Here is a 13,639-nt window from a genome sequence, read left to right as displayed (position 1 = left end):
TGTTTGTATTCCCAGATGCCTGCTTGCTCACCCAGATGCCTGTTTGCCCTCCCAGATGCCTGCTTGCCCTCTCAGATGCCTGCTTGCTCACCCAGATGCCTGCTTGCTTTCCCAGATGCCTGCTGCTTGCCCTCCCTGATGCCTGCTTGCCCTCCCAGATGGCTACTTCCCTTCCCAGATGCCTTCTGCTTGCCCTCCCAGATGCCTGCTTGCCCTCCCAGATGCCTGATTGCCCTCCCAGATGCCTGCTGCTTGCCCTCCCAGATACCTGCCACTTGCCCTTCCAGATGCCTGCTGCTTGCCCTCCCAGATGCCTGGTTGCTCTCCCAGATGCCTGCTTGCTCTCCCAGATGACTGCTTGCCCACCCAGAGGCCTGCTGCTTGCCCTCCTTGATGCCTACTGCTTGCCCCTCCCAGATGCCTGCTTGACCTCCCAGAGGCCGTTTTGCCCTCCCAGATGCCTGCTTGCCATTCCAGATCCCTGCTTGCCCTCCCAGATTCCTACTTGCCCTCCCAGATGCATGCTTGCCCACCTCGATGCTTGCTTGCTCTCCCGGATGCTCACCCAGATGCCTGCTTGCCCTCCCAGATGCCTGCCTGCCCTCCCAGATGCCTGTTTGCCCTCACAAATGCCTGCTTGACATTCCAAATGCCTGCTTGTCCTCCCAGATGTATGCTAGCCATTCCAGATGCCTGCTTGCCCTCCCAGATGCCTGCTTGCCGTCCCAGATGCCTGCTTGCCCACCCAGATGCCTGCTTGCCTTCCAAGATGCCTGCCTGCCAACCTAGATGCCTGCTTACCCTCCCAGATGCCTGCTAGCCATTTCAGATGCCTGCTTGCCCTCCCAGATGCCTGCTTGCCATTCCAAATGCCTGTTACTTGCCCTCCCTGATGCCTGTTTGCCCTCCCAGATGCCTGCTTGCCCTCCCTGATGCCTGCTTGTCCTCCCAGATGCCTGCTGCTTCCCCTCCCAGATGCCTGCTTGCCCTCCCAGATGCATGCTGCTTGCCCTCCTAGATGCCTGCTTGCTCTCCCAGATGCCTGTTCTTCCTCCCAGATGCCTGCTTGCCCTCCCAGATGCCTACTTGCCCTTCCAGATGGCTGCTTGCCCTCCCAGATGCCTGCTGATTGCCCTCTCAGATACCTGCTTGCCCTTCCAGATGCTTGCTGCTTGCCCTTCCAGATGCCTGCCTACCCTCCCAGACGCCTTCTTGCCCTCCCAGATGCCTGCTGCTTGCCCTCCCAGATGCTTGCTGGTTGTCCTCCTAGATTCCTGCTTGCCCTCCCCGATGCCTGCTGCTTGCCCTCCCGGATGCCTGCTGCTTGCCCACCTAGATGCCTGCTGCTTGTCCTCCCAGATGCCTGCTGCTTGCCCTCCCAGATGCCTTCTTGCCCTCCCAGATGCCTGCTGCTTTCCCTTTCAGATGCCTGTGTAACACGGGGGGGGGTGTATAGGTTCCGATCAGTTCTAAAATCGCCCTTACCCCTGCCCGTATTCCATTTACTTCGGTTATATACCAAGGGACCCTAGAGGTACTCTAGCCGACTCCCACACAACGTGGTCTTAGCCGCTTGACCGGCTAAGATTCTACAGCCTCACGACGTGGTACTAGACTCCTAGCAACCTCAAGAATCTCCTTCTGCTGCCTCAACCAGACCACCATCAATTAACCGGGGTCTGGACCGATTAATTACTCATTAACACCTTGGGGCTTGATCCCCAATTACTTGGAAAAGGAGGGAAGAATCTACATTAAGTGTGGGAAATTATAGCAAACAAAGGGATAACTGAACTCTTACGCTTTGTTAGGCTTGCTGCCCAACTAAAAACTCATAGTCGTGGAGACCACGTGACAAGGACATGTGAAACATGAAATGGAAATAATAAAATGCAAATTACAAACTAAATATTTATTAATGCAAAATCTAAACAAAATATAAATCAAATCACTGCCTATACTTAACACTCACTACGAGGCATGAGATGAACTATTTCACTATACAAAACTGTAGCAAACTATTCCTTGTACTGTGACCAGTTGTTGTTCTACTGATCTATTTTGGGAGAGGGTGAGATTGGATGACCTCCCCGTATCGTTGACCGGCCCACACTGACTGACTAGCAATCCTCACCACGAGGCTTGAGGGTATTCCTACGCCAGGTTTACTAAGTTTACTAGCAGGGTTTAAGTTGAATAACTAATCTATGTTGTACTGAACAGCCCAGATGGTTGAACTCTTTTAAACTGATGGTAATTGCACAGGCGTCTTAGGGAAAGGCTATTTCCGATTACAATATGGCTTTTTGACCTTTGAGAATTACTAAATGTGGAAGGCTTTGGTGACCCCGTGACCCCGGGTCGCCAAAATTGCTCCGCGTCAGAGGCTAGTCCTTAACTAGTGACGTCACTGATGGTGACTTACTCAGTATTCCGACAATTGAGAATACTCTTGATACTTTGAACAGGAATACTATTGAATACAATTTAAATGAAGTCTTGAATTTCTCTATATTACTGAATTCTGTAAAATAATTCATTATACATTGCTTAAGACAAAGGCGCCGGCCATTTTGTAATCTTAACCGCAAATTCCCAAGAGAGATGCCCCGTGCTTCCCGAGTCAGGTCACTACCGCTTGACTCCAACTTTCCAAACCCCCATGTCTATGAGAAACCATACTAAATAATTCCCCTACAACAAACCTAGTTTATTACACCTGCTTGCCCTCCCAGATGCCTGCTTGCCCTTCCAGATGCCTGCTTGCCCTCCCAGATGCCTGCGGCTTGCCCTCCCAGATGCCTGCTTTCCCTCTCAGATGCCTGCTTGCCCTTTCAGATGCCTGCTTTCCCTCTCAGATGCCTGCTTGCCCTCCCAGATGCCTGCTTGCCCTCCCAGATGTCTGCATGCCCTCCCCGATGCCTGCTGCTTGCCCTCCCAGATGCCTGCTGCTTGTCCTCCCAGATGCCTGCTGCTTGTCCTCCCAGATGCCTGCTGCTTGCCCTCCCAGATGCCTGCTGCTTGTCCTCCCAGATGCCTGCTGCTTGTCCTCCCAGATGCCTGCTGCTTGCCCTCCCAGATGCCTGCTGCTTGCCCTCCCAGATGCCTGCTGCTTGCCCTCCCAGATGCCTGATTGTCCTCCCAAATGTCTGCTGCTTGCCCTCCCAGATGTCTGCCTGCTTTAGCTCTTTGGTCCCGCCTCTCAACCGTCAATCAACTCATGTACAGGTTCCTGAGCCTACTGGGCTCTATAATATCTAAACTTGAAACTGTGTATGGAGTCAGCCTCCACCACATCACTGCCTAATGCATTCCACCTGTTAACTACTCTGACACTGAAAAAGATTTTCTAACTTCCCTGTGGCTCATTTGGGTACTCAGTTTCCACCTGTGTCCCCCTTGTTCGCGTACCATCCATATTAAACAGGTGTATTTCTATAGCCTTCCCTCGTAACTCATGCCTCTTATTTCTGGGACTAGTCTAGTGACATACCTTTGAACATTTTTCAGCTTCGTCTTGTGCTTGACAAGCTTCGGGCTCCAGGCTCCAGTATTTGTTTTACATATGTGGTATACAAGGTTCTGAATAATTCCTTACATAAGTAAGGAATGTCCGATGGTGACACTTCGTAAATCTGTGTTCTCGACCCTCACAGTGACTCGCTGTCTTATGTTGCTTAGGTACTCCCTTATCCAATGGAGTACCTTGCCTTTCACGCCTGCCTACATCTCCCACTTGTGCATTAGTCTCTTGTGTGGCACTGTCTCAAAGCCTTTCTTGCAATCTAAAAATATGCAGTTTGCCCGCCCCTCTCTTTTTTGCCTGATTTTTGTTGCCTGGTCATAGAATTCAATTAATCCTGTGAGGCATGACTTGCCATCCCTGAAACCATGTTGATGTTGTGTTATAATGTTCTTTCGCTCCAGATGTACCACTAGTTTTTTTCGCACGATCTTTTATATCAACTTGCATGTATGAAAATTAGGGACACTGGTCTGTAGTTTAGTACCCCCTGCCTATCCCCCTTTTTTGTATATTGGGACTACATTAGCAGTCTTCCACATTTTTAGCATCTACCTTATTACCAGTGATTTTTTATACACTATGGAGAGTGGTAGGCACAGTGCTTCTGCTCCTTCGTTTAGTATGCATGGTGAGATTCCATCCGGGCCTATAGCCTTCTTCACATTCAACTCTAGCAAAAGATTCCTCACCTCCCCACTGGTAATACCAAACTTCTCTAGTGGGGCCTGGTTAACTACTCCTTCTATTGTAATTTGAACTTCTTCTTACTCTATTGTAATGGCCTCCTGAAATTTCTTATTGCGTTCCTCACACACTTCCTTGTCGTTTCTAGTGAATCTGTCTGCCTTCATTGTCAGTTTCATTACCTGTTCCTTCACTGTTGTTTTCCTCCTGATGTCGCTGTGTAGCAATTTAGGTTGAGTTTTTGCATTGCTTGCTATGTCATTTTCATATTGCCTTTCTGCCTTTCTGTCATGTTGCCTGGGTTTCTGTCGATTTGTGGAGGGTTATGTATATCACTGCTACAACTACTCTTGGACCTCCTATCGTCATGGTATCTGTAATGTAGTCTCTGAACCCCTAACAGCCTGTGAGAACCGTCTCCTGGAAACTCCACCCCTTTCGTATCAGTAGGGCCACTCCGCCTCCTCCCCTTACTTCCCTTACTATTCTTAGTACAATGTAGTTCTGGGGAAACACCGCATTCATTATGATTCATGAGAATTTTGTTTCTGTGAGATAAATTACATCCGGGTTCCCTACTTATACTCTTTCCTTAAGTTCACTTGCCTTGCTTGTAATCGCATCTATGTTTGAGTACATTACCTTGAAACTGACCCTCTTCCTTCCAGCCTCAGTTCATGTTGGTTTCACTTGAGTAGGGAAGCAAGGGGTGTCAGGGTGAGAAGGAGGACTTGGGGGGGATCTGGGGACAGAGGGGGCTGGGAGGATCCTGAATGGGAAAGCTAGGAAGGTCGGAGGTGTTGTAGTGGAGAAATTGAAATTGAAATTGAAATAAGTTTATTGAGGTAAAATACACACAAAGGGATGAGGTAGCTCAAGCTATTCTCACCCCATTCAGTACAATGTGTTAATACATACATAGACACACATCACAAATAAACATATTACCAAACATTCTGAGAGATAAACATATACATTTCCTCCTTTACAAGTAGTATGTTATCAGACATACACACAAATACTTTTATGACCTAGGTATACTGTATAGACAATTTGCAAGACACATGCAGATAATTCAACAAAATATTACAATCTTGGTGCGAAATTCTTATATCTCTCAAGAATATCATCAACCTTTCCGTTGTGACACATCCAGGCTATTTGTTCAGGAACAGTCCTTATCTCAGTGTTTCTATATACATTAATCAACGGACAATCAAGAACATAATGGGCAAGGGTGTGAGACCTTAACATACCACATAGTTTACACTTCGTGTCATTATCATGAACACCTATCCCATATTCCCAGTAATATTTGTACCCAAGCCTGAGCCGCATGTACACAGAGTCACTCCAAGCATTTCTCCTTTTACCATAAAGGAAATGGGTGTTTTGACTCACATACATGTAGTGTTGCAGGGTTTGACTTCTCTCATACATTATCTCTCTCCTCTCCACTCCCGCCTGTGCCTGAATATTTCTGATTTTGCTTCTTATTTGTCTCATTGTGAATTCACATTCAATGTCAACTTGTGGTTTTGATGTGGCACGTTTGGCCAAGTCATCCGCCACCTCGTTGAGCACTATTCCAACATGAGATGGAATCCACATGAATTTCACACTATAACCTTTCAGCTGTATCTCAGTTATTCTTCTCTTACAGTCCTCAACTATAGACATGAAGACTGGGTTTCGACTGTTTAAGGACTCCAGTGCTCCTCGGCTATCGACAAATACAAAAACATTTTTGTCGTCATGACGTACTTCCTCCAAACACGCCAGAATGGCCTGCAGTTCAGCTTGTGTGGATGATATATAATTACTAAGCCGGAGTTCAATTATCCTGTCCACAGTCCCAAACTCCGTATATTCCCTTATTAGCACACCACACCCTGCCCTGCCATCCTCCGCCACCGACCCGTCGCAATATACATGTAAACTGTTGCCTCTTGGTAACCGAGATATCATGCTTCCATACAAACACCGTAATTGTCCCGGTTCATAATGAATCTTTTTCACCTTGAGGGGTACAATTTCGACGTCTATTTTCTGTACTTTCCAGGGAGCAGACATATTACACTGTCGAGAGGGTTTACAGCAGTCAAGTACGTCGTATTCCCTGAGGTCATGAGCTAATCCCCTCGTGTAGCGTGTCTCCCTCAGTTTCATGGAAGTGTGTACGTCACTCAAGCAGGTCTGAACGCTCTCAAACAGCTTATCCACCCCTTTTCTCCGCATGAAACAAATAGATACTCTAGTGTTAATGTCACGGACTCTATCACACACACTCTGTAAATTTAATTCCATTCTCATTATTTCAATCATTGCATTTCTTTGACATCCAAGAATAATCCTCATAGCCTCGTTCTGTATCAGCTCTATTTTTCGAATTCTGCCTTGGCCTGTGTAAGACAATACGGGCGCTGCGTAGTCTATCAGGGACCGAACAGTACTTATGTATAACATCCGCAAGATAGGTACCCCAACACCTTTACCAGAAAAAGCCAGTGCTTTCAGAGGATGCAGACGAGCTTTACATAAGGTGCTGATATGATTTATTTCAGCATTTTTACTCTCACATGTGTATCCAACATACATGCCCAGATACTTGTACTTCTGAACACGGCTCAGTTCCACACCATTTAGAGTAAGTGTTATATTTCTTCGTTTCCTATACTCGTATTTGGTTTTATCTGCATTTATAACTAAGCCTAACTTGTGACAGGTTGTACCAAGTATGTTAAGAGCAGTTTGAATTTTGTTCCCAGAAGTGCCTTGTATAAGAATGTCATCAGCATATATGATCGTCGTGACCCCTGGAGGATACATCTCTGATGCTAATCTGTTCATTAATACATTGAATAAGGTGGGACTTAATACTCCCCCTTGTGGGGTACCTAACTGAAACCTCCGTTCCTCAGACACGTATCCCTGGTAATACACCTGACCTTTTCTGCCTTGTAGATAATCCCTTATCCAGTGTAGCAATCTCCCTGTTATTCCCAGATTGGCTAATTCGTATAAGATTACTTCCCCATTGGCTTTATCAAATGCTCCTTGTAGATCAACAAAAACTCAACAATTGTCATCCACATTAGACAAACACTTTAAGAGACAATCCGCAGTACTTTTGCCTTTGATAAAACCAAATAGATTACTGGACATGTTATCACCTACAAGGTAGAGTAGCCTATTTAACAAAATCCTTTCCATCATTTTACAAAGCAGGATATTAAGGAGACAGGTCTGTAGCCTCCGTTTGACTTAAGGATAGGAATGATGACAGCCTCTTTCCATTTTCTTGGTAACTTTCCCTCTCTATAACTCATATTAAACAAATCAAGTAAGGGACTAGGTTTCATACCGGCTAAATAATTAAGTATGTCATACGTTACTCCATCTTTTCCCGGAGCAGTAGAGCTGCCACTTTATATAGCATCCAGTAGCTCATCGTGAGTTATCTCAGTGCATGTTATAGATCTTGTATTTAAGGCACATAAAGTTACTCCATTTCTAATATTTTCCCATGACTCAATGGTGACTCTCGTGTCTGCAGGTAAGGACTCCATACCAGCAGCACTTGCCCATTTATCTACTAACTCATTAGCAACTTTCCCTGGATCTGAGTGAGCAATGAATATGGTCTTACAACCCCTGACTTTGTTTACTGCTCTCCATATGTCTTTCAGGTTCTTAGTATTACCAATGGACTGAGCAAAGTCTTGCCAGTATCTGTCCCGCGCCTCCTTCCTCACCTGACTGCATTCCCTAGCCACTTCCAACATTGTATTTTTCTCTTCATCCCTCATTCCATATTTTAACCATTCTTTATGTGCACTCCGTAGCATTCTCTCCCACCCCTTGACTTGCTGATCATTGGAATATTTAAATTTCTTAGGTCCATGCGTCTTGCTTACCCTGCCCCCGTTATTTTCCCTCTGTACTAATTTCTCTATGTTCTCGACCATGTCCTCGTAAAAACTATCAACGCGGAGCGGCGTGTATTGTTGATACCAATCTCCCATATTTTGAATAAAATAATTTTTCATATCTTTATTAATATTTAGCCTTTTCCTTTGAAAGTGGACTTGTTTTTTCCCCAGTGGTAATTCAACGTTCAAGGCAAAGTGGTCACTAAGTAGTTACCCAACAACCCGAGCCTCCCCCATAATCCCCTGAGAGTTTTAAAGGCAGGCATAGTTGTAGTGGAGAGGATCTGAGGTTGGGAGTCAATTTGGGCTGGGGATGGGGGAGGAGAAGGGTGGGATATGAAAGGGGGGGGGGTGAGAGGTCATTGGTTGGAGGATGAAGGGGAGCCTGGGGTAGGAGAGCCTGGAGGTCAGGGGTAGGGAAGGTAAGGGGTGAAGCGGGAGGGAATAAAGAAGAGGGGGAGGGACGGAAGGTTTGGGGGGGGGGGGGGTTACTGGGGAGGGCATGGGCTGGAGAAACAGAGGAGTGTGTGTGTTATGTAACTGAATTCGAACGAGCATTGATAGTGTTTTAATAATAATGCACAAGAATATATCCTTATATGAATACATGAGTGTTCTCCTTGTAATTAAGGAAGTCTTCTCAAAACTTGGCTCTGATATTCTCACATTTGGAAAAGTATATTACAGGTTCATTTAGGTTTAACGAGATATTGTCGAAAGATCTCTCTCTCAACCTCGCTCTCTCTCTCTGTCTGTCTCTCTCTCTCTCTCTCTCTCTCTCTCTCTCTCTCTCTCTCTCTCTCCGTCTTGAGGTAGTGCAGGACATTGCCAAAGCGGTGTGGTGCACCCACCAGCCTGGGCCCTGAGCACTACTTACACGGGTAATAGTGTCCCTGTTGTTAATGACCTCAGCTGCCCCGGGTCGTCCAGTTCTGGTCTTAGAGCTCCCTGGAGACCTGACTACGGTGACTTCCTTGTGGCCCGCTGCTCTAGTAGCTACGATGTACCACAAGTATATCCTCACCATTGTTGACAAAGTTTAGTGGTCAATAATTAATTTTGCTAAACCAAGCTCATTTTTAGCATTCTAATATCCAATGAACGTTAATTAGGCTTTCCGAAATCATTAACATCTGTAACTGAGGCGAGACTGTACTTGTACTTTTTGTGTGTTCAAGGATATATGAAATACATAATGCATAATCATAAAAACGCTGAGCCATTACGGCTATATAGAACTTCGAAGAAGATCAGGATAAGGATTAGGGATGGAACGGATGGGGGTCATTGACGTTATTAAGGTGTTATTAGGTTTATATGTATTGATTAGAATTTTGATCGGCTATCACGATGGTGTTCTTCACAGTTCTGATGTCATGCCATGAGTCATCCATCTCCAGGTCAACTATCACCAGGTCATCCATCTCCAGGTCATCCATCTCCACTTCATCCACCTCCAGGTCATCCATTTCCAGGTCATACTCAAGGCTCTCAGAACTGTAGTGGGGTACAGCCCGAAATATGGTGTTAATATTAGAATAGCAAGAATGATGTATTTAGCGTATATAAGGTCTCTGATAGACTATCATGCACCAGCTTTCGTCCAGCAGAATGGCAAAAGTATTGATAGACTGGAAAAAATGCAAAATGAAGTACTCAGAATTATACTTGGCTGTCCTATAACTACCAAAGTTCTCAACATGCGGAAAGAATTAAATATACTTAGCATTAGAGATAGAATATTTGAAATTAATCTTATGATGGGACTAAAGCTGCTGCGTGTTAACAAAAACAACATTGTGTCAGTTGCACTGTTAGAACACAAACGAAATGGAACTAGCGAGTCTAAATGGATTCAAAGAACTGCCACTCATATTAAAATGATGGGACTGCACGATGTATATACAGATGAAAGAGTACAGCACTTCCTTCCACCCTGGCAGATAGTACCTTTTGACATCCTGACCCCTGCATACCCCACCAAGAAACTAATCACAAGCAACCCTCATGCTCAGCTTGCTGCTAAATTAAGCACCATAGAATACATTCACAATATACAAGCTGAAAACAACATTGCACAGACCATATACACTGACGGATCACTCAATACAGCTACAGGGAGGGCAGGAAGTGCTGTTATTGCTCATCAGCCCGATGGCAGCACAATTCAAAGAAATATCCGAATTAGTAACTGGGCGTCCACAATGCAAGCCGAGTTGGTAGCGATACTGGTAGTACTCGAAATTATTGACAACACTGAAGTAGACAGCTTAATTATTTCTGACTCCCTATCCTCACTACGAGCAATAAACAGTTTGCAATCAAGTAATAACGTGCTTGTCTTGGAAGCTAGACGTAGATATATAAGAATACTTAGCAAGAGGGTAAATATAAAAATGTTGTGGATTCCTTCTCACATTGGCATGCAGAAACATGACAAAGTTGACGCCCTTGCTAAGGCTGCAGTAAATAAAGACAGTATTGAACGGAATCTTGAGTTATCAAATAGGTCCCTTAAAAGTGTCATTAGACGAGAACTCCTGGATGGATTTGAAGAAAGTAGAACAGTGCAAACTGGAACTAGCAGGTCCATTGTTCATCACAATGAAATGTGTGAAGTAAAACATGTGTATGGGGCAAGTAACAAAGTCAGTAGACTAACAGATGTTGTCACAGCTCGTATAAGACTTGGCTACAGGCATCTCTGTCAGTTCGGCTTGTATGGGGATCTAGATGAAGTAAAGTGTAAAGTGTGTGGACATAGGCAGGGACACACACTCGAACACTATATCTTGGATTGTTGTAAAATTGAGCCTTTTAGAGATAAATCTAAGCTCACTCTGTATGATATGGCAACCTATCTTATTACCATGGATAAATTACCTGAAATCCTTGCACTGTACCCACATTTTGCTTCCAGTAGATGAACGACATATGAGATTCAGAAACAAGTAGTGTATTGTGAGGACTAATAATAAACAGAAGCTCCCCTATGACTCTGTAATATCCCCATTTGCCAAACTATTATGTATTAACGACAAGACCTACCATTAATGTATGATGACTTACTGTAAATATGTAGCTCTTGTAATAGCACTTTCTCTGTAACTAGCTGACTTTATATCTATAAGGTGTGAAGGATTGAAGAAATTGTTTATGTAATAATCTAAGATGAGGTCTGATAAAGACCTTTTGTGCCCTCTGTAATGCTTTTGCGCTACCGCTCACAGGATGAGTATGGGGTGCACAATAAACTAGCCGCCTTCGGCGGCAACAATCAAAAGGTCATCCATCTCCATGTCATTCATCTCCCGGTCATCCATCACCAGGTCATCCACCTCCATGTCATCCATCTCCAGGTCATCCATTTCCCGGTCATCCATTTCCAGGTCATCCATCTCCATGTCATCCATCTCTAGGTCATCCTTCTCCAGGTCATGCAAACAACTATTATATATGAGAGGTGACTTGTGGCGTCCCAGTAAGAGCCAGAGGGTGTGGCCGACCGTGTCAGGCATCATGACGTGACTTATGACGCCGCCGCTGTGCTCCTAACTCTCAGCCACACCATCAGGTCCAAACTCTCAGCCACACCATCAGGTCCAAACTCTCAGCCACACCATCAGGTCCAAACTTTCAGCCACACCATCAGGTCCAAACTCTCAGCCACACCATCAGGTCCAAACTCTCAGCCACACCATCAGGTCCAAACCAAACGTTTGAGTAACGTTGGACTTGGATGACATAACAGCACTTGAAGCCCACTCCTTTACAACATTTGTCAATGATAATAAGATATTAATCATTGTTAAGGACAGCTGTAATTGAGTGCTCTGTCAGGTGATAAGAAGATTTTACCTGAAAGAAATCGGTAGGAGCCATGAGGAGGATTCGAACCCGTAAACTTTGTATTCCTAATCCCACGCCCTAGACCACTGCACCACGAAATGGTCAAAAGCATTGCAACCTGGGATTCACCTGATTGGGCATCAGTGAAAGCCCCAAGATTCCTAGAGGATTCTGTTGCCACCCTGGATGCATGCCAGGTACAGCAGTCCATCACTCCAGGTACAGCAGTCCCTCATGCCAGGTACAGCAGTCCCTCATGCCAGGTACAGCAGTCCCTCATGCCAGGTACAGCAGTCTATCATGCCAGGTACAGCAGTCCATCATGCCAGGTACAGCAGTCCCTCATGCCAGGTACAGCAGTCCTTCATGCCAGGTACAGCAGTCCCTCATGCCAGGTACAGCAGTCCATCATGCCAGGTACAGCAGTCCATCATGCCAGGTACAGCAGTCCCTCATGCCAGGTACAGCAGTCCTTCATGCCAGGTACAGCAGTCCCTCATGCCAGGTACAGCAGTCCTTCATGCCAGGTACAGCAGTCCTTCATGCCAGGTACAGCAGTCCCTCATGCCAGGTACAGCAGTCCTTCATGCCAGGTACAGCAGTCCCTCATGCCAGGTACAGCAGTCCTTCATGCCAGGTACAGCAGTCCCTCATGCCAGGTACAGCAGTCCCTCATGCCAGGTACAGCAGTCCCTCATGCCAGGTACAGCAGTCCTTCATGCCAGGTACAGCAGTCCATCATGCCAGATATTAAGCATATGTAAGTATAATGAGCTGTGGTTAGACTCGTACTCACCTAATTGTGCTTGTGGTGGTTGAGCTTTGTCTCTTTTGCTTCGCCTCTCAACTGTCAATCAACTGGTGTTCAGATTCTTGAGCCTACTGGGCTCTATCATATCTACATTTGAAACTGTGTATGGAGTCAGCCTCTACCAAATCACTGCCTAATGCATTCCAATTATTAGCTACTCTGACACTGAAAAAAATCTTTCTAGCCTCCCTGTGGCTCATCTGGGTACTACGTTTCCACCTGTGTCCCCTTGTTCGTGTCCCACCCGTGCTGAAGAGTTTGTCTTTGTCCACCCTGTCAATTCCCCTGAAAATTTTGTAGGTTGTTACCATGTCTCCCCTTATTCCTCTGTCTTAGCTCATTTGTTTTCGCCCTTACTCATTCTCATTTAGCTCGTAGCTCATTCCTCTCAGTTCCGGGACGTGCCTGGTAGCATACCGCTGAATCTTCTCTAACTTTGTCTTGGGTTTAATTAGTATGGACTCCAGGCTGGAGCTGCATACTCCGTGATTGGTCTGACATAAGTGGTATATAGGGTCCTGAACGACTCCTTACACAAGTTTCGAAAGGCAGTTCTTATGTTGGCCAGTTTAGCATATGCCGCTGATGATATTCTTTTTTGATGTGGGCCTCTGGGGACAGGTTCGGTGTGATGTCAACCCCCAGATCTTTCTCTCTATTTGACTCCTGCAGGATTTCACCTCCCAGATGGTACCTTGTGTTCAGCCTCCTGCTCCCTTCGCCTAATTTCATTACCTTACACTTTCCTGAGTTGAACTTTAGCAGCCATTTTCTAGACCATTCCTCCAGTTTGTCCAGGTCATCCTGTAGTCTCTGTCTATCTTCATCCATCATGAT

At 45.6% G+C, this 13,639-nt stretch overlaps 2 protein-coding genes across 2 annotated transcripts in view; one reads left to right on the top strand and one right to left on the bottom strand.

Annotated features, from left to right (window-relative positions):
- The window catches only part of LOC138371771 (antifreeze protein Maxi-like), a 23,291-nt gene extending 13,680 nt beyond the window's left edge, over positions 1 to 9,611 (bottom strand). Inside the window, exon 1 of the mRNA XM_069336793.1 lies at positions 9,492 to 9,611. Within this exon, the coding sequence (XP_069192894.1) occupies positions 9,492 to 9,611 (120 nt within the window). The remainder of the gene's footprint in view (positions 1 to 9,491) is intronic.
- Positions 9,612 to 12,089: 2,478 nt separating this feature from the next.
- Positions 12,090 to 12,755, top strand: LOC138371770 (uncharacterized). The gene has a single exon (XM_069336792.1). It carries the CDS (start codon positions 12,090 to 12,092, stop codon positions 12,753 to 12,755), a length of 666 nt encoding a protein of 221 aa, XP_069192893.1.
- Positions 12,756 to 13,639: the final 884 nt, after the last annotated feature.

Source organism: Procambarus clarkii, chromosome 36 (assembly GCF_040958095.1).
Source record: "Procambarus clarkii isolate CNS0578487 chromosome 36, FALCON_Pclarkii_2.0, whole genome shotgun sequence".
Lineage (NCBI taxonomy): Eukaryota > Metazoa > Arthropoda > Malacostraca > Decapoda > Cambaridae > Procambarus > Procambarus clarkii.
This window is presented reverse-complemented; position numbering and strand designations above follow the sequence as displayed.

What these genes read in the sequence shown, in the direction of transcription:
- LOC138371770 (XM_069336792.1), top strand. Translation starts at nt 12,090, where the DNA reads ATGGTCAAAAGCATTGCAACCTGGGATTCACCTGATTGGGCATCAGTG.